General features: G+C 60.0%; 3 protein-coding genes across 14 annotated transcripts in view; 1 reads left to right on the top strand and 2 right to left on the bottom strand.

The window, feature by feature from the left end:
- Positions 1-905: 905 nt before the first annotated feature.
- On the bottom strand, positions 906-7,938 carry LOC111160410 (tRNA splicing endonuclease subunit 54). Of its 2 annotated transcripts, XM_022523509.1 has the most exons (11): positions 7,879-7,938; positions 7,589-7,753; positions 7,423-7,486; positions 7,256-7,339; positions 6,838-6,936; positions 5,764-5,816; positions 3,958-4,059; positions 3,090-3,733; positions 2,332-2,392; positions 1,900-2,016; positions 906-1,399 (listed from the first exon to the last, which is right to left on the bottom strand). In XM_022523509.1, exons 1-11 carry the CDS (start codon positions 7,932-7,934, stop codon positions 1,249-1,251), a joined length of 1,596 nt encoding a protein of 531 aa, XP_022379217.1. In that variant the 5' UTR covers positions 7,935-7,938; the 3' UTR covers positions 906-1,248. The 2 variants fall into 2 exon arrangements, with proteins under 2 accessions (XP_022379217.1, XP_022379218.1); XM_022523510.1 differs by lacking the exon at positions 906-1,399 and having other exon boundaries at positions 1,962-2,016; positions 2,320-2,392.
- A 1,060-nt stretch (positions 7,939-8,998) lies between these two features.
- On the top strand, positions 8,999-22,485 carry LOC111160299 (CASK interacting protein 2). Of its 3 annotated transcripts, none has more exons than XM_022523268.1 (20): positions 8,999-9,148; positions 10,293-10,836; positions 14,977-15,028; positions 15,555-15,652; positions 16,033-16,178; positions 16,274-16,369; positions 16,488-16,618; positions 16,802-16,910; positions 17,241-17,349; positions 17,585-17,679; positions 18,140-18,389; positions 18,508-18,629; positions 18,730-18,790; positions 18,869-18,960; positions 19,069-19,179; positions 19,268-19,369; positions 19,460-19,598; positions 19,763-21,238; positions 21,329-21,551; positions 21,938-22,485. In XM_022523268.1, exons 2-20 carry the CDS (start codon positions 10,743-10,745, stop codon positions 22,026-22,028), a joined length of 3,597 nt encoding a protein of 1,198 aa, XP_022378976.1. In that variant the 5' UTR covers positions 8,999-9,148; positions 10,293-10,742; the 3' UTR covers positions 22,029-22,485. The 3 variants fall into 3 exon arrangements, with proteins under 3 accessions (XP_022378976.1, XP_022378974.1, XP_022378975.1); XM_022523266.1 differs by having other exon boundaries at positions 18,128-18,389; XM_022523267.1 differs by lacking the exon at positions 8,999-9,148 and having other exon boundaries at positions 10,256-10,836; positions 18,128-18,389.
- A 61-nt stretch (positions 22,486-22,546) lies between these two features.
- The window catches only part of LOC111160298 (transmembrane protein 94), a 33,804-nt gene continuing 31,954 nt past the window's right edge, over positions 22,547-24,396 (bottom strand). For all 9 annotated transcript variants that reach the window (XM_022523257.1, XM_022523256.1, XM_022523259.1 and 6 more), the window contains 3 exons: positions 24,256-24,349; positions 23,911-24,081; positions 22,547-23,731 (listed from right to left, as the gene is read on the bottom strand). In XM_022523257.1, the coding sequence (XP_022378965.1) occupies positions 23,659-23,731; positions 23,911-24,081; positions 24,256-24,349 (338 nt within the window). In that variant the 3' untranslated portion in view covers positions 22,547-23,658. The remainder of the gene's footprint in view (positions 23,732-23,910; positions 24,082-24,255; positions 24,350-24,396) is intronic.

The following is a 24,396-nucleotide window of genomic DNA, read 5'->3' as shown; positions in this document are numbered from 1 at the left end:
GCACGAGGCACTGCGGGCCCACCCCCGGCCTCACCTGCGCGCACCTGGACTCAGGCTGAAGCGCCGCGCCCAGTGTCCTGCCGCGTGCGGGAGGAAATAGTCCCTGGGACGCACGGCATCCTGGGCCGCCTCCAGGACCGATCGCAGAGGGGAGCGGCCCCTCCCCCACGTCGGCCCGGAGCGACTGCTGGAGGGACGTAGCCGCGCCGGGTCTTCCCGAAGACGTCCAACCCAGTCCGAGCGGGTGACCGGTGGACGCTGGGCCGTTTCGGGACCCAAGAGCGAAGTGGCTTGGGGACGGGGGCGTCTCCACGAGGCGCCTCCCCTCGGGGCGGGTCCCAAGCGTGAACCTTGGTCCTCGTGTCGCTGCGGAGGCAGGAAGGCGCCCAAGGCCCCGAAGGACAGCAACATTGACCGGAGCGTTTAGCGCAACTGGAGAGTGAGTTGGAGCGACGAGAGGCAGGAGCAGAAGGGGCGCGGAGGCCAGGGACGCGAATGGCACGCTCCACAGCACGACCCGAAGCACTGGGGCTCAAGGCGCGCCGACGTGGCGCCTCCCCGCCGCCCCTCTATCCCGAAGTGGCTGCGTTCAGGGAAAGCCCGATGGAGCGCCAGCCTCCCTCCGCGGACGACCATTCAGAAAGCCAAGCTAATTAGGTCTGTGACTTCCCGTGCCCCGGGCGCAGGTCCTGAGAAAGGTGCGGGGTCGCGTTCTTGCCCTCCCGGGGAGACTTCTCTTCGCTCCCGCGCCAGAGAAAGCGTTGTGTGTGGGCGGGCAAAGATAGGGTGAGGGCCTGGGGGCCAGGTCCACGGACATCGGGACTTTGGGGGCGGGGCGGGGAGAGGAGGGAAAGGAGGGCTGGATGCTCCAGCTGGGGACTCGTCCACTATCTCCAGCCACAGCAGAAAAGCGATCTCTTTTTTAATGGCTTTGGCTTTATCGCACGAAGCAGGCACCCTCTCGTTTAAAGGCACAGAGTCCTCTCTTCTGCTCCACCCCGCTGGGTCTCTGAAATCTAGTCCTGAGTTCCAAGACATCAATCTCAGGCCTGGGGACTATGGAAGCCAGGAAGGGGGGGGGGCATGGCTTCGTTCTCCTGCGAGCATCAGACACCCAGGGCCAAGGCCCAGACCAGCCCCTGAAGCTACAGGTCAGGGTCTGAGTATAAGAGGCAGCGGAGATGGTCCCTGAGAGTAGACAGTCCAGGTCCCCCAGAGCAGGTCCCATGCCCTGCCAGAGCAGCGTGACTAGTGTTCCAGATCCCTGGGCAGCGTGAAGTCCCTGAAGCTATAGAAGGAGATGTCTCCATGGTCCACCAGGGCAAAGATCAGAGGAACATCCCCACTCTGGTAGGATAACCGCTTGAGGGTACAGAGGTCTGGAACTGGCTCATCAAATCTGCAGGGATAGAGTTAGACTGAGACGTGGACACAGGCCACCCATAAACCGAGCCCCCAGCCCTCTTCGGCTACCAGGGAAGCGAAATCATAAGACAGGAGTTGAGGGTACAAGAAGTCGGGCCTCTGGGCTCTCCTGTCTGCAAACTGCTTGGCTCTGGCCTGTTCTCCAAGAGTGACCCAGAGCCTGATTGGGTACGGCGCTCGGAAGAGTGAGCTCTTAGCCTATGAATCCCTTTGATTCACATCCCTTCTGCTGGATGAGCCCTGCAGTAAATTAGCACAGGACAGAGACAACCAAAGATGCCAGGAATGAAGGCTAAGGACCAGGGAAGCTCCGGTTCCTATAGCACGGACTGGCTGTGCGGCCCTGAGTCAGTCACAGCTCTCCGGAACCATGGTTCTTCTGACTGGCAAACTGGCCAGGGGCACAGAGGGCAGGTCCATGTGGTTTACAAGAGAACGGGCAGCAGCCTGGGAGTAGTGGCACTGGTCTCGTACCCACTAATGCACATCCGGGCGTAGGGCCTGCCAGGGTTATTCTTTCGGAATGTGGCCACGGCATCAGCCTGGTAGATGTCAAAGCTGATCTCCAAGCCCCCAGACTTCTCCAGCAGCCTGAGGACACAGTGAGAAACCTTAAGAAACAGGGACCCTCCGCCTCCCTTTTCCCTGCCATGCTTTCCCTCCCACAGTTCACCAAGCAGCCTCATCAAGAGAAACTGAGGTCCTCCCACTTGGGCAGGGGAAGGTTCCAGCTGCCTATCTCAAAATCCTCAGGCTAAATCCACCTCTTGCCTTTCATCCCTCCCTCTCCCCTAGACACACATGAATATCCCCCAGCTCATGTCCAACCTCAGGAGTCAAGCTCCAGCTGCCAACTCCTGCTGGCAGCCAAGGCACCCTGGAGACAGGCACTACCTGGAGACTCACCGGGCACCTCCATCAGCAAGGTGTGTGGTCCGCAGCACAGAGAGATGCTGCAGGGCTGTGGCTGCGAGGACAGTGAAAATAAGGTGTTGGGGGCGGGGGTCAACTATCTACAGACTCCTCTGACATTTCTGAATCTGCCATCTAGTTTAGTGTTGCCAGACTTAACAGATTAAATAAAATTGTAGGTATGTCCAATACTTGGAATACACTTACACTAAAAAAAATTAGCTGATTATCTGAACTTCAAATAGAACCCATCTGGCAACCCTAATCTTATTATTTAGAATCTCCCATGTTCTCATAAAGATTGTAAAGAATTCTGCATCTCTTAATACTGTTCTTGCCCTATTAGTTCCCTGTTCTTAAACATGCAAGGTGTACCAGTAAGCCTTTTATTTGGCCAAGATGGCACCTCCTTGCTCCCCTACCCCCGAGTTGAGAGAACAGGGACCACAGCTGGCTGGTGGTAGAGCTGCCCGCATGCATCTTGTTTATGATTTTAAGGATACAGTTGTAGTTTCATTCCCCTTCGCCTCTCCCTGGACACAGACTCGCCATTTCCAAACCTTCCCACATGGGTCCTTTTGCTGCTTTGCAGGAGAACAGACTGTCCTTGTGGGTTCCACTCCATGGGACAGCTCTCTCCGCCCCAGCTTTCTTAAGCCTCAATTAGTCATGGCCAATCCATGTCCCTTTCAAAGTCTTAGGACTCCTCAGCTGCCAGGGGCCTGCAGGGCTTTGGCAGGGTAAGGAGGTACCTGGGGAGTCTGCCTGGCCAGGACTCAGCAAGGGTCTGACAGGCTGGTCCCAAAGATGCGGGGGGCGGCTCCGGCTCTTCTGCAGGTGCCGTCTTCGCAGCAGCTGCTTGTACTCCTGCCAGCTAGAGCAGCATCGCACCTCGGGATCCAAGTTCACATCCTCCCGGAAGTGCTGGGCCTCTGCATGTTGCTCCCGTTCCCTCCTGGAGAGCTTCTCCTTCCTCTGGTTCAGCTTCTGACACCAGGATTCCGCATCTGTCTCCCGCCCAGCGACGTTGGCCGGGAGCAGCTCTGGGGCTGGGACAAGCAGAAGGGTGTGGCGGCTATCTGAAGCCATGTTGGGGAAGGGGATCTGTTCAAAGTTCCAGCGTGGCTTACAAACCCCCTTGACCCCGTTCTCTACTTTGCCACTCTCCTGGCTACACCCCACCCCCTCGTTAGCCAGGTCAGGCCAGGGCTGCAGGGATCCCAGAAGCTCAGATGGGCCCACTGGGCCCTTTACAGGGTTTGACTCCTGAGGTTTCCCCTCTCCGCATTGGTTGTTCTGGTTGCAAGGAGGTGGGCTGGAGGTTGTCAGGCTCTCTGGTGTCTCGTTCACGCCCTGCGGGGGATTCTCCAGAGCCTTGGCCTTCTTATTAATGGACCTGAGGGATGTGGGGAGGAAATTCAGCATGTCTGGTCCTGATGGCTGAGATGCATACATCCCACACACATGCTACTGCCTCCAGGATCCTACTAGGGAGCCACCCAAGCCCAGCTCTTAAGCCAATGCATTCTCCAAGGTCCCCAAAACCAGTACTCCCTTAACAGCTCTGCTCCCCAGAACTCCCTGGGTGGGGGGTGGGGGTGGCCATGTGGGAAACATTACCGAGAGCTGGAGCTCCTCCTCTTCCTCTTGCCATTCTGATCCTCTAAGCACCGGGCACTGCCGTCCAAGTTCAGCTGTCTCTCGTAAGGGGACAGGATGGAGCTGTGGGGTGAGAATCGGGTGGGCAACAGATCCACTTCCTCAGCCTGGAGTTCCCAGTAAAATTTGTGAGGGACTGGCCCAGAAGATAAATCAGTGGGCCAGGGTCAAAGCCAAACCCAAGGGACAAGTCCCTGGGCAGACCTGCAATCAGGGTAAATGGGGGCAACCGCAGGGGCCTGCCCATGTGTCTTTGCCCAGGCCTCTGGGTCTCACCAATGGCCCCTTTGAACAGAGACTCACTGGAACTGGGGCTCCTGGAGAGCCGGCAATAAATGATTAACCACTAGTGAGAAAAATGAAGAGACCAGAAAACTTGGAAAATACAGAAAAATAAAAATACAAACATTTTTGGTTCTTATAAACACGCACCCTCTCTCATATGGTTTTTTCCTATCAAAAATTACATTGTACTGGGGTGCCTGGGTGGCTCAGTCAGTTAAGCATCTGCCTTCAGTTCTGGTCGTGATCTTGGGGTCCTGGGATCAAGTCCCACATCCAAGGTGCCTGCTCAGCAGGGAGTCTGCTTCTCCCTCTCCCTCTGGCTCCTGCACTCACCCATGCTCTCTCTCAAAATCTTAACATTCTGCTATTTAATCTCCTCTTACTCTCAATAACATATTATAGACATAAGCCCTTCTGACTATAGCATTCTTCCCTACCAAGATTTTTTTTATGGTGCCATTTTCTTTAAGGCTGCACTTTCCAAATGATACCCACTAGACACAAGGGGCAATTAAGATTAAATTAAATCCATTAAAATTAAGCAAAAATTCAGTCCCACAGTTGCACAAGCCACATATATTGGACAGCAGAGACCTGGAATGTTCTTATCACTGCAGAAGGTTGTACAAGACAGCACTGCTCTAAGGGACAAACTCAAATTTGTGTGACCGTGCCATCCCCGTTGAACTCACAGGATGTTTCCAAGTTCACCAATTTTGCAAAGTGATGATTATTTTGTGTAACCTCCCCACTAAATACATGTTCTGTGAGGACAATGACTTTGCTATTCCTGAGCAATGAGCACAGGGCCTAGCACCCAGTAAGAAATCAACAAATACTGTCAAATGAATGAATGAATGAACATTTTCACAGGTGAACTTATGCACACACCTGTGTCTATTTCCTTGGGCTATATCTCACTTTTAGGAAGTAAAGGGCATACTTGTTCTAGAACTTTCGTGACACACTACCAAACAGTAAAGAGTATACCAGTTTCCACTCTATGGCTGATGGTCTCTGTGGCTCTTAGCAATGCTGAGCTATTAAGGTGATCATGTTTAGAGGCCTCAGAAGGAAAGAACATCTAACTTAGCCAAAGGAATGTGAGACCCTACTCAACTGTTAATGCCTCACTAGGCCCGCCATTCATGCATGCACTTGACAATCTGCTTACACACCCACTGAGGCACCGTTCTGGATTAGAGCTATGTGCCAGTGCACTGTCATGAGCTAGAAGTGCTTAATCGTTATCTGTGGAGCAAACAGGCTGAACATGGGGCTCAATTTGATAACCCAGGATAAGCTGAAATGACCAGTGTGCCTCTCCATACAGCACTTCCAACAGAGGCCCCCAGCCCATGCCCGGGGAGCTGCAGCTCCAGCCAAGGATTCCAGGTCAAGAGAGGCCATTTTCCACCTTGGGGCTCATCTACCAGGTCCCATGACTGGAATAAATGGGAGGGAAATGGGATTGGGATTTACCTTGGTTGGAATCGTCGAACCACGTAGCCCAGTCTCTTCAGGTGGCTGAAGGCCTCAAAGAGAAAAAGTAAAGATCAGAGGCCCACTTTTGAAAACACCAAATAGTTCCTTCAGACAGGAGCCACTCCCCATGTGGCCTCCCCTGCCCCTCCTGCACACCCCAATTCCAAACCCTGGGATTGGCTGGATCATACTCCATTATAAACACCCTCCCCAAACTAAGATCTCAGTCTCTGAATTCCTGTCTCTTGCTTACCTTATTCTGGGCATAAATGACATTCAGCATTTTCTTGATTTAAATGCAAAATCCCAAAAAAGCTGATAGCTGACGAATCAGGAAAAGAACTACGCAGAGAATGGTATGATACCAAAGCTGTCCAGTGCAAAACTCCTGACCAGAGTGTGAACAAGGAAGTGGCAAAAGGCGGTAGACAGCACACTCCCCCACCCTGCCCCTCCACCCTATACCTCCACAGACAGGAGTAGGGTAGGAGTGGTCTTTGGTAAAGAACGGTATGTCCATCCTTGTGTTCTAATACCCGTATCAGAGAGATGTACGCAGGAATGACCCCATCCTGCTTGATCTCTCAGCAGCCTTCAATATAGCCAATTACTTCTTCCTTCTTTTGGCTTCCGTGACACCACCTCTCCTGGCTTTTCTCCTGTGTTGTCAGACACTCCTTGGTCTGTTTCTGGTTCCCTATCTTTCCCCTCATCACACTGGAACCCTCCAGGTCTCGGACCCAGCTCTTGATCCTGGCTACGTTCCCGTGCAGCTCTGTGGTTTTAAATACCACCCACAAGCTCATGATGTCTACATTTACGTCTCTAGCCTCGTGCCCCTCCCCTGCTTTGTCTTCTCCCCAGTGCTCAGTTCTGTGAAGTCAGTCACTCAGTTGCTTGCTCACTTATGCCCAATTGCCACCATTAGGATGCAGGCACCATGACCGCAGAGCCCTTGGCTGTCCTGTAGTCCCAGCACATAGCTCTGTGTCTAGCACCTCGCAGGTACTTATGAATCCTCACTGACTCAGTGGACGGGTAGCTCCTCGCCTGGGAGAGGGTGGCAGATACCTGGTACTGCAGAAAAGTCACAGTGTCCTCAGTCAGCAGTAGCTGGTAGGCCTCCTGAATAGACAGTGGCAGATCTTGGTAGAAAAGCTGGATGGAGCCCTGCAAGTGGGGCCAACAGCTCAGCTTGTGGACCCTCCTGCAGTGGCTCAACCAGTGGGGCAACTTCGAAGCGGTGACACATGGGCGCCCTTCCTTTCCCCCCTCCCCACCCCCAGCGTCACAGGAAGAATGTGGCCAACCAGGAAAGGAGGGCACCACCTCTATTTCGGACGGGAATCCCCGCTCTCTGCATGGTTCTAGAATTCGCGTTAGAAGCTTCTTGAATCCTCAGTTGTATATACACTTTTACGCTAATAAAAACATGTCCTTTCGGTTCCTTGCTCCCCACCCTTCCTCCCCCTCCGGGGGCCCCACTCACACACTCCAGCAGATATAAGGCCTCTTCCGGGTGAAGCCGCTGCCGGCCCTGCTCTGAGAAGCCCATGGTCTGCCAGAATTTACCCTGTGTAGGACCCCGAGCGAAAGTCACAAAGAAGCCAGGAAGGCACAGAAGGCGGGTCCCTCTCCCCGAGCCCCGCCTCTCACCGCAGGAGACTTCAATTCCACGAAGCCCTCTTCCGGCCTCCACTCGGCAGCCACCAAACTGCCCCTGGCGAAGAGTGGGGAGGGGGTCCGTCTGAGTCCCCCCGCGAAGTCCACGGGCTCCGGCCGCCCCGCCTGTCCCGGCCCCGCCCCGGCCCGCCCCCCTCACAGGCGCTCCACGCGCTCCTCCGCCAGCAGCTGCCAGAGCTCCTCGCGGCACAGACGCAGCCGCTCGGCCTGGGCCGCCGAGCCGTCGGGCAGGAAGTCCTTGGGGCCATGCGAGCGCTGAGGCAGCTTCTGGGACCGCGAGCGGGCAGCGAGGAGCTCCCGGGCACTGGGGAAGGAAGAGACGCCGGGTCAGCCCTGCGCACTTGGCGCCGCGCGGCCCCGTCCGACATTCTCGTCCCCTTCCCCCCCGCCCTCTCCGCGTGCCCCGCGCCTCCGCCGGCCGGACCGCACCAGAGCACGCGCCCGGCGGGAACCTCCACGGCGGCCGGATCGAGCTCGGGCTCCATCGGGCCGCCGTCTGCGGCTGCGCGCGCACCGCCCCTGACCCGCCCACCGCCGGAACTCCGCGCGGCCCTAGCGCCCGCAGATCCTCCCGCGACCCACCGGCTTTGCACCTTCTTGGCTGTCCTAGAGCCTGCCAACAAACTTGTGCCTCGATTCCGGGGGCAGAGCGAGTGCCGGTTTCCGGATTTAAAGGAGTTCACCTCTCCTCCCCATAGCCCCTCCGAGTTCCTCTGTAGTAAAAATTGAGGAACCCGGCATCTGAGTGTAGTATGGACAGTCAAATGTGTGACCCTCCCCTCCGCAGCCCTGGGCCGCTTAGTCTCCACCACTCAGGCTGGACGAGGAGAGAGGGAGGGTTTAAAGAAGGGAGAGTTGTAGGTTCCCACAGTCCAGCCTCGCAGAGTGGCCACCAGGGGCTGTCAGATGCGGTCTGGGTAGGTTCGGAGTTCCTTCTGGGTCTTCCGTTGGATCCCTTCCGAGGGGCTCGGAAGCCGGGTTTCGAGGGTTCGGGGGCGGGAGGAGCTGTCCGGCCCACGATGGTGCTGAAGCGCCACTCCTGGCTGTCATTAGCACTCCCTCGAGGTTGGGGTCCCCGCCGCCGCCGCCACCATGGGCCGCTCCGACATGGTCCGCTAGGTGGCACCATTGCTCCAACCAGCGGCTGCGGGTCGGCGGCTCCGGTCGTGGAAATCCCAGGAGGGGCGAGGAGCTAAAAAGAGCGGGGGCTTCCCAAGTGGAGTCTCCAGGACTCGGTTTCCAGACCCCTTCACATCACGTCTTTTCTCCCATTCAATCATAAACAGGGCATCTCGCCCTTGGGTTTGAACTCTAGAGCCCCAGGTCGCGGTGGCTCCGCAGGCCGGGGAGCAGGGCTCGCACTCTCGCCCCTACCACGCCGCCTCACCTGGGCGCATGCGCTGACCCGGCCCGCGTGTCCGGGCCGGACGACAGCGGTGGGGGCGGGGTCTGGTACGGATGGGGGCGGGGCCGTAGGCGCTGACTGACAGGTCGACTGCGCTGCCGGGACAGTCACTCCGCTCCCGATCCGGCGGGAGGGAGGGGGGAGGGGCGGGATTTCCTGCGGGAGGTGCCGAGCCGGTCTTGGAAAAGGAGGAGAAGGAGGAGAAAGGGGGTAAGGGGGGCAGTGGGAGCCACCGTCCAGAGTGCCAGGGACCAAGCAGGGCCAGCCAGACCCCCGGCGGGGCAGCTGGGAGAGGTGAGACCGCGGGGCCTGCGCGGGGGGTCAGCACCTTTGAGGGCGGGCACAAACTAACTTTTCTTTCGAGATCGGCGGGAGCCTTCGTCTCTCTGCTCCTTCCGTCCTCTTCGCGCCCCTGTTCCGTCCTCCCGCATCAATCCCTCTGGCGTTTGGCTCTCCCGGTCGCTCCCGCCGCTTTGTTCCCCGGGTCGGCCCTGGTTGGGCTGGGTTGGGGGGATTGCGCGGCGCTGGACGGGCATTCCGGGGGGCGGGGGAGCCAGCCCGACCCCAAGCACTACCAGGGGCGTCCTCGTCCTGTGTCGGCTGCGGGCAAGAGCTGGAGTGCCATCTCGGTTGGGCTTGGGACGTTCTAGGAGTAAGGAGACCCCAGCTAGGGCCCCAGGCCTGCACGGGTCTCATGCCACAGGGCTCGGGCAACAAATTCCTGGCCACTGAGAACTGACGTAAGCTTTTCTGCAGCGAAGTCGGGGCTCTGGGCCTCAGGTTCAGGCTTGGGGGGGCCAGGCAGCCCTTTCTGCCAGCACGCCCCAGCTCTTGTCTCTGTTCTGCACCCCACTGCTTCCCCATCCCGCACAAGGGGTGAGGATGGGTCAGCAACAGGTGCTGTAAAGCCTCCCAGTCCAGCAGTCAGACCCCTGCCAGAAATGGGGAGCTGTAAGCTCCCCACTCCGCGCTCTGAATACTTAAAGAGCCTGGGGCTAGGGCATCCAGCTATTATAGTAAAGCTTAGATTGGGAGGAGTCTGGGGAAGGCACCTTCCACAGGGAGTGACCCTTGCCTGTCTGCCTGTGCCTGACCCTTCCAGGCCCCACCTTCTGGCCCACCAGTTGTCTGTGGGTGTCAGAGCCCGGGGCTGTGGAGAACAGGCTGCTGGCCCAGCCTGCCTCTGTGTGTCGTGCTGCCAGGGCCCCTCCTGCCCCAGGTTGAGGTGCTGCCAGGTGCCCTGGGGCCTCAGTGACTCAGCCTCCCTCTCCCAGAAAGTCACCGCCTCCCCCCAAATACTCCTCTCATGCCTGGCAGCTGTCTTCCCCCTTTGAGTGGCTTGGCCCTTCCTTGACTCCAAAGGGCAGCGAGGGTGGTTTGGGGGCTCCCTAGAAGCCCTGGCCTACACTTCTGAGCCCTGCTTCTGGGACCCTCGCAGGCCTGGCCCCACATTCAGCAGAGGCGCTGCACCTTTTTCCAGACCCCTGAGACTTGTCCACTGCTGCTGCCCGAGGCCCGAGGGAATGCTGACTGAGCTCTGGGTGGGCATTGGTGCTCCCGAGCCGTGCCGGGAAGATTCGCGTGCCCAGTCCCAGCCCATCCCTGGGCCGTCAGACACTGCAAGAAGGTATCTGTCCAGGTTTCCACGTGGCCTCCACCCCCTCAGAAATCGGTTTTCCTGCTTGTGGTGGCTGCTCATGAAACACTTTGAGGGAGTACCCATCAGTGCCTAATAAGAAGCCCACTGCTTGGGAAACCAGACTTGCTTCACCAGGACGCCTGGCCCTCCAACGGGCCAAGGCATGGCACCCTGACACCTTGGCTTAGACCTGAAGTATTCCTGCCTCTGCCTGGACTCCTGATCCCAGAGCCCAGCCCAGGGACCGGAATGGGTCGTGAACAGGACTTGATCCTTGCCGTCAAGAATGGAGATGTGACTGGTGTGCAGAAACTGGTGGCTAAGGTCAAGGCCGCAAAGACAAGTGAGTGCTTGGTGGGGTGACTGCCTAGCTGAAACCCTGCCCTGAGTGCTCAGGCTACAGAGAGAGGATTGGGCGGGGGTCACTGTGATCTGGGGTTTTGGGGGTGGGAGGATTGTCTGTTCTGTAAGAAATGCCTCTGTGGGACAGCCACAGAGGAAGTTGGGTTACCCCTTGCTGTGTATCCTTAGGCAAATCACTTAGCCTCTCTGGGCCTCAGTTTCCTCACATGTAATGTGAATGGGTTGAAATACATTCGGTTTGAGTTTTTTTGAGCACCGACTGTGTGCCAGGCTTTATTCTAGGCACCAGGCCATTATGTGGCAGCAGTGGATAAAACAGACTGAAATTCCTGCCCTTGTAGAGTGGCCTTTAGCAGGTGGTTTTTCTGATGTATTCTTTGGAAGCAGGAGATTTCTGGCAGCGGGGATGGGAAAGACTGAATAGCAGCGGGTCCAAGCCCATCCCCCAATTCAACAATAGCAAATGTGCATTTATGACGGCTTAATGGGGATGCCCAGAAGATAGCTTTTTTTTTTTTTTAATTTTTTTTAAAGATTTTTATTTATTTATTTGACAGAGAGAGATCACAAGCAGACAAAGAGGCAGGCAGAGAGAGAGAGAGGGAAGAAGGCTCCCCGCTGAGCAGAGCCCGATGTGGGACTCGATCCCAGGACCCTGAGATCATGACCTGAGCCGAAGGCAGTGGCTCAACCCACTGAGCCACCCAGGCGCCCCAGAAGATGGCTTTTAAAAAGAGCTCTACTGCTTAAAGCAAAGTTCATCACTATCTCAGCACTTGCTAAAGCCCCTTCTCCTTGACTTAGCTGCCTGTGTCGCTGGGGGGTGTGTGTGGCCAAAGCTAACTTTCTAGAAGTTTCTCCTAAACCCTTGACAGGGTTGTGGGAGCTCCATGCATGAGTAGCCACACCTGAACCCCATTTCTTGGGTACCTCTGTGGTGAGATGTCCCCCCCACCTCCAACCTCTGGGCTTTCCTAAGAGGACACTGGATTTGTCCCCTGAGTTTCAAGACCAGCAGGGACATGAGGTAGCTAGCTCCTGCCACCAAACTGGGGCTGGGAGGAGGGAGGGTTCCCTCAGAGTGCTGGGGCTCTAACCTCAAGACACACCTTGGCCCTGTGCACAAGAAGGGGCCCCCCTGACTACATGAAGACAACTAATTATCCTCAACCACACCTGGGAGTTTGGGGTGCCAGAGGATGGATTTGAAGGGCCTGGGAGTCATGCACATGTGTGTGTACCCACCTGTACACCAGGGCAGGAGAGCCAGGGTATGGGAGCTTGGCTGAGGCCGGGAGGAAGGCCAGGTGGTATGGCCTCTGTGCCCTGGGGAAGTGGATACCGGGCGAGCACAGTGGAAGGAAGGTGCCAAAGAGGTCCTAGGAGGGCCCCGGAGGCCCAAGGGTGGGAGCCACTCCCCCTCCTCCCTTCACCTCTGTGTTATTTTTGGCGACCTGCCCAGTAGGGCCTTGGGTGAGCTGCTGCTGGCCTCCCAGTTCTGGGGCCTCACAGTGAGGCCCTAGGGGAGGGCAAGCGGGTGGGGTCTGGACACTGGTGGTGGGAACCTCATAGCTAGGCTCCAGGAACGTGCCCCGTGCCCCAGGGGAAATGCGTGTAGGGGAAGAGATTCCTTCCGTCAGCCCCAAAGGGGACTTGCACATTGTGTAGGCACTAGGCACAGAGTGACAGGGTCCTGGGATTCCTTGTGAAGCCTTAACACAGAGCCTCCCCTCCCAGTCCTCGGAGAAGCAGGGAAAGCTGGAGCAGAAAGGAGATCACAGGGTGATGTTTGCAGACCTTATAGTTTACGAAATATTCTAAGTCCTTGATTTCCTGTGAAATTGTTATATCTGTATCTGCTTTACAGATAAAGAAACTGACACTCAGAGAGGATTAGCGAGTTGCCCAAGGTCACACAGCCATTATGGGGCAGATCAGTCAAGTTCCTGTCCTCTCCCCTCTGCTCCTTCACTTGGCCGCCCATCAGAATTACCTAGTGGCTGTTCTGAAAGTGCAGATTCCCTGTTCCCCTGCAGAATTAGAATTGTCACAGAGATCTTGAGACCGTGTGAATCAGAAAGTTCTCCAGGTGACTCTAAAGCAGTCCTCAGAAGGGAAGCTGGGAATTCCTGCTCCATGTCACAGGGGGGGCAAAGGAAACTGATGGAATGGGAGGTGTCAGGGCTCCCCTTTTTCCTTCTGGTAGGTGGCTAGAGCCTTCTGGCTGGCCAAAGAGAGATGCTCCCTCAGCCTCCTGCACTTGCTCTTTGGTCCCTTTGGGGGTTGGCATTCCCTGCCCACCCTGGTCCTCTTGAGGGAGCAGGTGGCTGGGAGGAGAAGGGCGAGGTTGCCCTGGCCTTGCCCCTGCCCTCCCTCCTTCCCCGCTCCGTTTTCCGAACTGTCTCCTTTTCTGGCCAGAGGAAACAGAGTGGGCCGAGGGTGGCCCAGTGAGCTCACATCCTTTGCCTGAGCCTAAATCAGGAGCGACCCTTCCACCCCCAGAGCCAGGCCGGGAAGAAGGCTGCCCGGCAGGGGAAGTGGCTGGAGTCACTGCCAGGAACCAGGACCCTCCTCCCTCCAGCCAAGGTCCCTAGTCCAGTCACTCTGAGCTTCTCTCCCCCACCGCCTTTCCGGCCATTGTTCTGGAAAGAACAGAGCCACCCAGCCTGGCCCTGCCCCTGTTCCTGTCTGTCCCTCCTGTCACATTGTCCTGCCACTCCCCAGAGGGACTGTATCTCACTGCGGAGCTGCCCCATCCCGGACTGGCCAGGCCTGGCAGCAGGTGGAGGGACTTTCTCCTTCCTGCCGACCTCGTTGTCCTCAGTGCTGCTCACAGAGGTCCCATGGCTGCCCAAGGTCACGCAGCCAGTAAGGGGGAGACTTGGAACCACACACTTCCTGCTCCTAAAAGCCTCTCTCCTTCCCTAACTGGCTCTGTGTGACAAGGACTTTCCGAGGGGGCTAGAGGAAGGCAGGGAGGCCTGTTTCTTGCCAGCGGCCCCCACCTCCTCACCCCTCCATCACTGCCCAGCTCTGTATTTACCTTTTCTCCGTAGCATGTAGTGTACTTCAGCTCAGTTCTAAATGTAGCTGTCCCCTCTCTCCCCATCCCATGCTCCTCACCCCCGAGCTGATCCCTGCCTGTTGGAATGAGGCCCTGTCTTGCTGGGGTGTTCAGGGGCCCCCTAGGGCCCGGAGGGCAGGCCTGGACCAGCATGCTTGGCACCCTGCCCAGCCTGGGTTGAGCCAGGCCTCCTCCTTCCCAGCAGGGGTGGGTTCCAGCAGGAGACTGGCCGCCTGCGACAGACATTCCTCTTCCTCTCCCAACACTCACCAAGGACCGCCCCCTCCTGTACCCTGGCCAGTACCTGGAGCACACCTGCCTGAATCCCGTCACCCTTCCTGGCAGGGGGATGGACCAGTGTCCTGCCTGTGCCTCTGGCTTCTCTGGCCATCACCCAGCAGAGAGCCCTCTACGTGGGGCGTGGACCTCTCTGCCGGGAGCATGTGGGTGCAGAATCAGCAGTTACTCCCCTGACAGGAGCAGTGGGCACGGCAAGGGGTGGGAGCTATACCAGTTTTGCTGGAGGACAGCATGTGGACAGTAATGGCCAACGTGTAAGGCGCACCGAAGGGCGATGGCCCCCTCTGTGGTGTGCCGATAAGGGTCCAGCCCCGGCATCTGCCCTGCTCCCCTCCAGCATCTGGTGCCCCTCTCCTCTCTCTGTCAGCCCCCTCGGCCCAGGGAGACAGTGAGACTCTCCTTGTCCCGCTCAGGCAGGAATGCTAACCATGCGCTCGTGGGCCTGTCCACTGAGGGCATGCATGCCAGTGCCCCCCTTTTCCGCCCTCTTTGGCTCTATAAACAAGCTGGGCTGGGGGCCTGGAGAAGCCAGGCCCCTGCTGCGGCTCCTGTGCTGGGCACTCTGGAGCGGATGGGCCAGTGGGCCGGGTGAGGAGCTCTAGGGACAGGACAGCCGAAGGGCCATGGGGCAGGCTCTTTCTTGCATACCAAGAGGTCAGCTGGATTGGGGAATCGTGGGGAGGGAGAACTCGTCAGGATGCAGGTGGGGGCAGATCATTCTAAAGTGTCCTGATGTCCTCTGCTCCAATCCCCCAGAGCTCCTCGGCTCCACGAAGAGACTCAATGTCAACTACCAGGACGCTGACGGGTGAGCGTGAGCCCATACCCCTCTCAAGAGCTGTGGGGTGGGGGAGGGGTAAGGGGAAAGACCTGGCCCCTAGAGTCCCTTCCCCTCTCAAACTTGGCCCTTGAATGTGTTTGCTGAGAGCTCTGGTTCCTCCCCACCCTCTTGCGTGTGGAGCTGTCCTCGAGTGAGGGGAGGGACCCCGGTGCCTCTCTGAGGGGCCTTCTGGGTCAGATTCCTGCTAGGCCCCCTTTTCTCCCCAGAGGGTAGGAGCCCTGAGGCTCCTGCTCCCATGGCCCCCTCCCCTGGGCTGGCTTGGGGGGGGAGGCCAGACAAACAGGCCTCTCAGCCCAGACACTGAGCCCTTTCATGCTGTAGGCCGGCTGCTCTGCACTCCCACGGCAGGGCTGGCAGGGTGGGGGAGCGAGGGCACAGTGGGCAAGTCACTCAGCCCTGCCAGCCTCCGGGACGGGTCTGGTGTGGAGGAGCAGGATTTGGGGGATGGGGGACCACTCAGCGGACACCCCTCCCTTGTGTCCCGCCGCACCAGATTCTCTGCTCTCCACCATGCCGCCTTGGGGGGCAGCCTGGAGCTCATAGCCTTGCTGCTGGAGGCTCAGGCCACCGTCGACATTAAGGATAGCAATGGTGAGACCCCAGGGTGCTCCCTGGCCACACCCTGTGGTCAGAGTCTGCCCCGCCACATCCTAGCAGTGCTAATATGTGTCGCATAGCTTCCCTGGCTCTTTTTCATCTTCATGGCCTTCTGGGGAGCTGGGGGTGGTTCTGATGCCCCGTTATCCAAGTGAGGAGGCTCAGCTTGCCTTCCCACCCTGAGACCCCCCGTGGGGGCCAGGTGGGATTCTGACTTCAGCCCCACACAACCGGATGTTTCCCTGACCGAACCAGCAGCCCTTCCCCTTGGATCTGCCTCCCCCTGCAGCTGGGGTGACTCCAGACTCTGCCCAGTGCCCTCGCCTGCCCCCGCAGCGTCCCAGGACGTCCCCAGATCCCCTTCCCCTCTGCAGGCATGCGCCCGCTGCACTACGCGGCCTGGCAAGGCCGGCTGGAGCCCGTGCGGCTGCTTCTGCGCGCCTCCGCGGCCGTCAACGCCGCCTCGCTGGACGGGCAGATCCCGCTGCATCTGGCCGCCCAGTACGGACACTACGAAGTGGTACGTGAGCCTGCCTGCCCGTGAGGGGTACCAGAGCCAGGGGTTGGCGGGGGGCTGGCCGGGCCAGACCCCTCACTCAGCTTCCTCCACCCTAGTCAGAAATGCTCCTCCAGCATCAGTCCAACCCGTGCCTGGTCAACAAGGCAAAGAAGACGCCCCTGGATCTGGCCTGCGAGTTTGGGCGGCTCAAGGTGAGGGGTACTAGGGGTACTTAGTACCTAGTACTTGGGGTACTAGGTCCTGGGCAACTGTGGGGCGGGGACGGGGGAATCTCAGGAGAAAGACCTGTCTGGGTGCTGCTTGCCACAGGTGGCCCAGCTGCTACTGAATAGTCACTTGTGTGTGGCACTGCTGGAGGGTGAGGCCAAGGACCCCTGTGACCCCAACTACACCACGCCCTTGCACTTGGCTGCCAAGAATGGGCACAGAGAGGTCATCAGGTACCCACTGCCCCCCCACTTCCTCATCCCCTTCCTGCGGAATGGGTGATGTCCCATCAGTGCCCTGCCCTGCGGCCGTCTTCTCTCGGGCTCTGGGTCACTCTCCCAGCCCCCCGGCAATCTGCTTCCTCTCCTGCCCCCCACCACCCCGTGACTCGCCCCCCCCCCGCCCCCAATCCACAGGCAGCTCCTTAGAGCTGGGATCGAGGTCAACCGCCAAACCAAGACGGGCACGGCGCTGCACGAGGCCGCGCTGTACGGCAAGACAGAGGTGGTGCGGCTGCTTTTGGAGGTGGGTGTGGGTGCCTTCACCCCTCCCCCCGCTGGGGGCTGCACCGAGGACAGCTGGAGGGCATGGGAGGGGGTCTCTGCCAACAACGTGGCTTTTGGGTGGGCCGAGGCCTTGTGGCTGGAGAGCAGACAGACCTGGTTCGAGCCCCGGTTCGGCCTCTTGCCAGCCGAGTGTCCTTGAGCTCATCTTCAATCCTATCTCTGAGCTTCCGTTTCTGCATCTGTAAAAGTTGAAAACGGTATTCACTGTTCACCTCCGGGTGGTGGTGAGGACTGGGGGAGATGACAAGCAGAGCACTTCGTGCCTGCTCACGCTGTGCTGGGCTCCCAGGGCGGGGTGGACGTGAACATTCGGAACACATATAACCAGACGGCGCTGGACATCGTGAATCAGTTCACCACCTCCCAGGCCAGCCGCGAAATCAAGCAGCTCCTGCGGGGTGAGTGTGCATGAGAGAAGACCCCGCCCAGGTTGGGTGTCCAGAGCCACTCCCGTGGGGACTAGGAAGGAAGGCAGGAACAGTGTCCCAGGAGCGAGATGTCACGCTCCCAAACCAGGGCTGGTCAGGGGACTGCGGCCACAGGAACCTGGAGGAGGGTTGTGAAGGGGACACGATGGGCGGGAAGACACCCTAGGGACCCTCAGATGATGCCCTGCTCTGCCTTTTCTCTCAGAGGCCTCGGGGATCCTGAAGGTCCGGGCACTCAAGGATTTTTGGAACCTCCACGATCCCACTGCTCTCAACGTCCGCGCAGGGGACGTCATCACGGTGAGGACCCGGTGCGGGCGTTCCTTTGCTAGCACCAACAATTGCTGTCACTTGTGTGGGCACCTGCAAAGGTCTTTATGTACGCTCTCTTATTGACTTCCTCCTGCCCGCGCTGGGTAAAGTAGGTGCTATTTAACTGTTTCCTCCCTGGGCATGATAAAACTGAGTCGTAGAGAAATTAAAGTGTTTTGCCTGAGACCCCACGGCAAACACCAGCATTGGGATTTGAACCCAGGCTGACGCCGGGACTCTCCTGTGTATGCCCAGGAGGCATGCCGAGGACTGTGCTGGATGCCGGTAGGATGGGCAGAGCTGTGGGTGCACTCGGGCATCAGCTGCTCGTGGGGAGAGGAGGAGCTGAACTGTGGCTATAGGGCTGGCTGCCTGCCCTTTTTTGGGGCAGGAAGTGATTGCTGTCATCGTCTCCCCAATGTGTCATCTGCCCCAGGTGCTGGAACAGCATCCCGACGGCCGCTGGAAGGGCCACATCCATGAGAGCCAGAGGGGCACGGACCGTGTGGGCTACTTCCCTCCAGGCATCGTGGAGGTGGTCAGCAAGCGGGTGGGCGTCCTTGCACCCCGCCTCCCATCGGCCCCCACCCCCCTACGCCCAGGCTTCTCTCGGACACCGCAGCCCCCTGCTGAGGACCCCCTACACCCTTTGACCTATGGCCAGCTCCCTCGGGGGGGCCTCAGCCCAGACAGCCCAGGTACGCCCTCCCCGAGGGCAGGGCTGGGCACTGGGTGGGCGTCTGGCTGTGGCAAGCTGCCAGTCAGCTGTTGGCGGGGCCAACTGGGGCTCTAACCCCTTTGCTTGTGCCCCTGCAGCAGGTGACAGGAGTAGCGTGGGCAGCGAGGGCAGCGTGGGCAGCATCCGCAGTGCTGGCAGCGGGCAGAGCTCCGAGGGCGCCAACGGCCACGGCACTGGCCTTCTGATCGAGAACGCCCAGGTGGGAGGGGCGAGGGGGGAGGGGGCGTGGGGAGCGGGACAGAGCTGTCCCTGCTGCTGTCAGCTCCCCACATGCTGAGTCGCTCCTTCCCTGTCTCTAGCCGCTGCCTTCCACAGGAGAGGACCAGGTGCTGCTGGGACTGCACCCCCCATCCCTGGCAGGTAGGAGGGGCACATGGTACCCGGGTAGACACCCCTCCAGTGTGCCACTTCTGATTCCCTCTCTCTCCCTCCTGAAAGACAACCTGAGCCACCGCCCTCTGGCCAACTACCGCTCTGGGGAACAGCTCTTCACCCAGGACGTGAGGCCGGAGCAGCTGCTGGAGGGGAAGGTGAGAGCCCTGCCCGGAAGTGGGCTGCAGGCCCCGGGGATGCGGTGGTGTGGACGGGCCTCAGGACACACTGCTCTGTTAACTTCGGCCTCTGCCCCCGTGCCGCAGGATGCCCAGGCCATTCATAACTGGCTCAGTGAGTTCCAGCTGGAAGGTTACACCGCCCACTTTCTACAGGCCGGCTACGATGTGCCAACCATCAGCCGGATGACTCCCGAGGTAGGTGCCACGGCAGGAGGGCGGCAGAGGGCCCAGCGGGCAGTGGCTGGGGGGTGGGGGGGCCTGATGGCACGCGTCTGTGTGACAGGACCTGACGGCCATCGGCGTGACCAAGCCTGGCCACAGGAAGAAGATCGCCTCCGAGATCGCACAGCTCAGCATCGCCGAGTGGCTGCCCAACTACATCCCGGTAAGCAGGGGCCAGCCTCGGCTCCCAGCCTCAGCTGTGGCCATTGGGGCCCTTCCTCGCCGGGACGCTGAGGCTGGCGTCCTTTTCCAGGTGGACCTGCGAGAATGGCTGTGTGCGCTGGGGCTGCCACAGTACCACAAGCACCTGGTGAGCAGTGGCTACGACTCCATGGGGCTGGTGGCCGACCTCACCTGGGAGGAGCTGCAGGAGATCGGCGTCAACAAGCTCGGTGAGAACTGCCCTGGGTCCTCCTGGCCGGGCCCCCCGCGTGCCTCCAAGGGCTTTGAAACAGTTCAGGGTTCAAGCCCAGGAGGGAGCATGGGGGCCAAGAGGGACTTGAGTGGCCCTTTGCAGCCCCAGCTGACCCCGTGGCCTCTACCCCTCCCCTCTCAGGTCATCAGAAGAAGCTCATGCTGGGAGTAAAGCGGCTGGCCGAGCTGCGGCGAGGCCTACTGCAGGGGGAGGCCCCAGCGGAGGGCGGCCGCCGGCTCGCCAGAGGCCCAGAGCTGATGGCTATCGAGGGGCTGGAGAATGGGGACGGTCCGGCTGCAGCTGGCCCACGCCTCCTCACCTTCCAGGGCAGCGAGTTAAGCCCAGAGCTGCAGGCAGCCATGGCAGGGGGTGGCCCCGAGCCCCTCCCCCTGCCCCCCGCCCGCTCCCCCAGCCAGGAGAGCATTGGAGCACGCTCACAAGGGTCCGGTCATTCACAGGAACAACCTGCCTCCCAGCCCGGTGGCGGAGACCCTGGGACCCCACAGGAGAGGAACCTTCCAGAGGGCACAGAGCGGCCCCCTAAGCTTTGTTCCCCACTTCCTGGCCAGGGGGCCCCCCCTTATGTGTTTATGTATCCCCAGGGCTCACCCTCCAGCCCAGCTCCAGGGCCACCTCCTGGCGCACCTCGTGCCTTCTCGTACTTGGCTGGTCCCCCTGCCACCCCTCCGGACCCACCTCGGCCCAAACGCCGGTCCCACAGCCTGAGCCGCCCTGGCCCTGAGGATGGGGAAGCAGAGGGGGAGGCAGAAGGGCCGGTGGGCAGTGCCTTGGGCAGCTACGCCACCCTCACCCGGCGGCCAGGACGCAGTGCCCTAGCGCGGACCAGCCCTAGCCCGACCCCAGCGCGAGGGGCTCCCCGCAGCCAGTCCTTCGCCCTCCGCGCCCGACGTAAAGGCCCGCCACCCCCACCCCCTAAGCGCCTCAGCTCCGTCTCTGGCCCCACCACGGAGCCTCCTCCTGTAGATGGGAGCCCGGGACCTAAGGAGGGGGCCTCTGTGCCCCGAAGGCGAACACTGAGTGAACCAGCCGGCCCCTTGGAGCCCCCCAGCCCGCCCGCCCCAGCTGGCCCCGTGTCGGACACAGAGGAGGAAGAACCAGGGCCGGAGGGGACGCCCCCATCTCGGGGCAGCTCAGGGGAGGGACTCCCGTTTGCGGAGGAGGGGAACCTGACCATCAAACAGCGGCCGAAGCCAGCGGGACCCCCATCCCGGGAAGCACCTGTGCCCGCTGGCCTGGATTTCAACCTCACAGAGTCAGACACTGTGAAGCGGAGGCCCAAATGCCGGGGGAGAGAGCCGCTGCAGACGGCACTTCTGGCCTTCGGGGTGGCTGGTGCTACACCCAGCGCTTCTGCCTCCCTGCCCTCCCAGCCCCCCGGGGAGCCCTCCTCCTCAGCGGCTCCCAGCCCTCCCCGGCCTGACCCCAGCAGCCTTCCAACTCAGGGAGCTCCAGTGCCTCTTTCTCCCGGCCTCCCAGCCCAGCCCCCTGTGGCCCCCAGCCCCGGGCCTGCTCTGGAGAACTCGGCAGGTGGTGGGCAGCCTGGGGAGATGGAGCCCCCTGCTTCCCCTGCAGCCCTCATCAAGGTGCCCAGTGCAGGTATGAGGCGGGGCCCGTGGGGTGGGGTGTTGTTTCCAAGGGTCGCGTCCAGCCCCTCTTGAGTCACAGCCAACCTTTTTGTCTCTGCAGGAACAGCCCCCAAGCCTGTGTCTGTGGCCTGCACCCAGCTGGCATTTTCTGGCCCTAAGCTGGCTCCCCGGCTTGGACCCCGCCCTGTGCCACCTCCAAGGCCCGAGAGCACTGGGGCTGCGGGCTCTGGCCGGGCCCAGCAGAGGCTGGAACAGACAAGCTCATCCCTGGCAGCTGCGCTGAGGGTGGCAGAGAAGAGCATCGGCGTTGAGGAACAAGAGGGGTGAGGGGTGCTGGGTGCTGGGTGCTGGGCGGGGAGGGAGAGGGCTGCAGTGCAGGAACAGCTCCCCCCTAACTCCTCTTCCCCGGGTCCTGGGAATGTCGGTGGGGACAGGGGAGCAGACCAATCCTGAGGCTGGAGCGACCCTTACTGGGATGGGAGGAGCCCGGGCTCTGAAGTCACCCATATCTGACCTGTGGGGGATCCTGGCGGCTGCCACTGAGAGGCACGTCAGCTCGAGCACCTCAGCTCCCCCAAGCCTGAGCGCCCTCACGGAAGGGCCTGGAGAAGACGCACACCAGGTGCTTGGTACCGGCCAGAAACGCAGGCACAGCCCCTGCCCGCCATGGCCCAGTTTCTGCTCTGACCCGCTCCTTCCCCCGCTGCAGCCCTCCCGGCACCTCCACCAAGCACATTCTGGATGACATCAGCACCATGTTTGACGCCCTGGCCAACCAGCTGGACGCCATGCTGGACTGAGCCCCTGGTGGCCTTCAGCCGCGCCCCTCGCGACCTGCAGCATCTGCGGCCTTCGTACCCCCACACAGAAGCTCGTGCTGTCTGAGCCGGGGTCGTCTCCAAGGAAGGCAGAAGCTGACATCTCAGCGGAGCCCCCTGCCTGTGGACAGGGACCCTGGCAAGAGCTTCCACCCCGGGGACAAAGGTGGCAGCCGGGCTCCTGGGGGGCTCCCTCTGCCCTCCCCCACCTCCAGGGTCTCCAGTGCCGAGGACCTCTTGGCACCTGCTGTGCTGTCCGGGCACATGCGGAGGCTGGAGAAGGCTGTGTGTCTGACCGGCTCCACACAGGTGTTCACGGGACATGTATTTAAGTGGCCAGGGGCCTGGTCTCTGCGGTGGTGGCCACCTGCCCCTGCTCCTGCCCGTGCCTGCCCTCAGTGAGGCAAAGGTGGCGGGGGTGGGGCCAGTGGGATTAACAGATCCCCAAAGTCCAAACCTTTTCAACTGTAAATGTTATTTTTTAAGCAGAGAGAAATGCATATATTTTAAATGGAATTTATTCTATCTATAACCACCTGAGAGGACATGGGGGACGGGGGCTGTGGACCACGGCGAGAGTGCGCACGGTTCGCCTCGGGGCTGGAAGCCTGATCTGAGTGGCCCAGGCCCTGCTCTGTAACTATTAACCTCTTATCCCAACTAACCCCAATGAAAGTGTCATTCCACGTGATCCCACTGTGTGTTTGGATCTGTGCCACAGACCTCTGAGCCCTGGGTTCTTGCCTAGGCCAGGCCTGAGGGCTCCTACCAGCGGGGAAGGAGCAAGGCTTGGGCCCTCCCCTCCCTTTGAGGCTACCTCACCGGCCAAAGCCTTGGGTGGGCCCCTGAGTGGCTGCCTCATGGACCAGCCACAGATTTTTCTTAAGCAGTTTACAAGTTTTAATACAAACCAGTCTACATTCATTCCTAAAAGGCTCATTTCCAGTAAAAAATATACACCAGTAAAAACATTCTCACAAGGAGAACTAGGGCAGAGGGCCAAAAGGAAACCTGGGCCATGTCCCCAAGACTGACGTGCCAGGCCAGCTTGAAGGCGGGCACAGGGAGAGGTGCCAGGGTACTGTAGGGGGTCTGCATCTTCAGGTCTGAGCGTGAGGCTCCCTCACAAAAGGAGAGAGGGGAAGTACTCGACCACCTCCAGGCCCCTACCCCAGGAAGACAGGCGGGGTGCAGGGAGGCTGCTGCCTTCCACAGTGGCCTGTCTGGACCTCCCACGGCTGTTGCCACTTAGGTCCTGGCCCCACCAGGTTCATGGCTCTGCCTGGAGACCCAAGAGCAGAGGGCTCTGGGCTAAGAGACCTTAAAGGGGACAGCCCTTGGGTGGCGGAGGCTAAGGGCCCCTCTGCTAAGTGCACTAGGTTGTACATTCAAGACCAGACCATCCTGATGCCAAGGCCACGGCTCACCAGCTCCTCCACAGTAAGTCCTGGGGGTCAGGATGACAGCTGGGTCGGATGCAGAGCTGGGCCTCCCATGCCATGGGGTGTGAGAGGAAACCCTGAAACATTCATGATACCAATTCCCCAGACTCAGAAACCAGTCTGGCTTTAGCCCCAGGACCAGGGCGATGAGGACCATGGTGGCTGATGGCTCAGAAGGGGGAGTTCATGCCCAGCTTAGTCTCAAACTGCAGTTTCTGCCGCTTCTGGTAGCGAACCCGGACCCTGGTGGGGCAGGAAGTAAGAGCCCAGGTTAGAGAAGGAGCCCAGACCGGGGACAGGGCAGGACCCCAGAGGAGGAGGGAAGTCCAGGCAGCGGAGGCAAGCGGGGGAGCCGTGCCCAGGAGGTCACAGGCCCAAGGAATGAACCTGAGCCCAGAGGGAGTGCCCCGTTGGTGGCTCACCGAATCTCGTGCAGCTTCACGACCTCATTGGTCACCACCACAAGGACCAGGGACAGGCAGCCCAGGAGCCATGTCAGCAGAGGCACGTCGTCCAGGCCAAAGTGGACAGGGCTGTCCCTGTCCGTCCACAGCTGCAGGTCCACTGCCGTCTGGACCACCTGCCCCAGCAGGCTGCAGAGAGAGGCGGCAGCCCCATGTGAGCCTTCTGGCTTCCTTCCCTGCCGTTCTCAGTACAAGTAGCTCAAGGAGGGCACCGTCCGACCTCCGGCTCAGCCCCCTGAAGCAGGATTTCTGACCCCAGTCCTGCCAAAGGCCCCTCCCCCACGTCCATCCGCAGATACTCACACCACGGGCACGGTCACGGCCCACCAGAGGTTGGTCAAGGGGCTCTTTCGCCACAGGGGCTTGGTGCGATGCACGTGGGTGATGGAAATGAAGACTGGAGAAAACGGTCAGTGGCGGGGGGGCGCATCAGACACCCCACCC

The sequence above is a fragment of the Enhydra lutris genome, unplaced genomic scaffold (assembly GCF_002288905.1).
Source record: "Enhydra lutris kenyoni isolate GAN:26980312 unplaced genomic scaffold, ASM228890v2 scaffoldscaffold75, whole genome shotgun sequence".
Taxonomy (NCBI): domain Eukaryota; kingdom Metazoa; phylum Chordata; class Mammalia; order Carnivora; family Mustelidae; genus Enhydra; species Enhydra lutris.
Note: the sequence above shows the minus strand (reverse complement) of the source record. Positions and strands in the feature narration are given on the sequence as shown.

What these genes read in the sequence shown, in the direction of transcription:
- LOC111160299 (XM_022523266.1), top strand. Translation starts at nt 10,743, where the DNA reads ATGGGTCGTGAACAGGACTTGATCCTTGCCGTCAAGAATGGAGATGTG. An exon ending in AGTACGGACACTACGAAGTG is followed by an intron (nt 16,179 to 16,273) that starts GTACGTGAGCCT and finishes CCTCCACCCTAG; the next exon opens with TCAGAAATGCTCCTCCAGCA. An exon ending in GCACCCCCCATCCCTGGCAG is followed by an intron (nt 18,791 to 18,868) that starts GTAGGAGGGGCA and finishes CCCTCCTGAAAG; the next exon opens with ACAACCTGAGCCACCGCCCT.
- LOC111160410 (XM_022523509.1), bottom strand. Translation starts at nt 7,934, where the DNA reads ATGGAGCCCGAGCTCGATCCGGCCGCCGTGGAGGTTCCCGCCGGGCGC. An exon ending in CCCGCCGGGCGCGTGCTCTG is followed by an intron (nt 7,754 to 7,878) that starts GTGCGGTCCGGC and finishes TTCCTTCCCCAG; the next exon opens with TGCCCGGGAGCTCCTCGCTG. An exon ending in GAGGAGCGCGTGGAGCGCCT is followed by an intron (nt 7,487 to 7,588) that starts GTGAGGGGGGCG and finishes ACTCTTCGCCAG; the next exon opens with GGGCAGTTTGGTGGCTGCCG.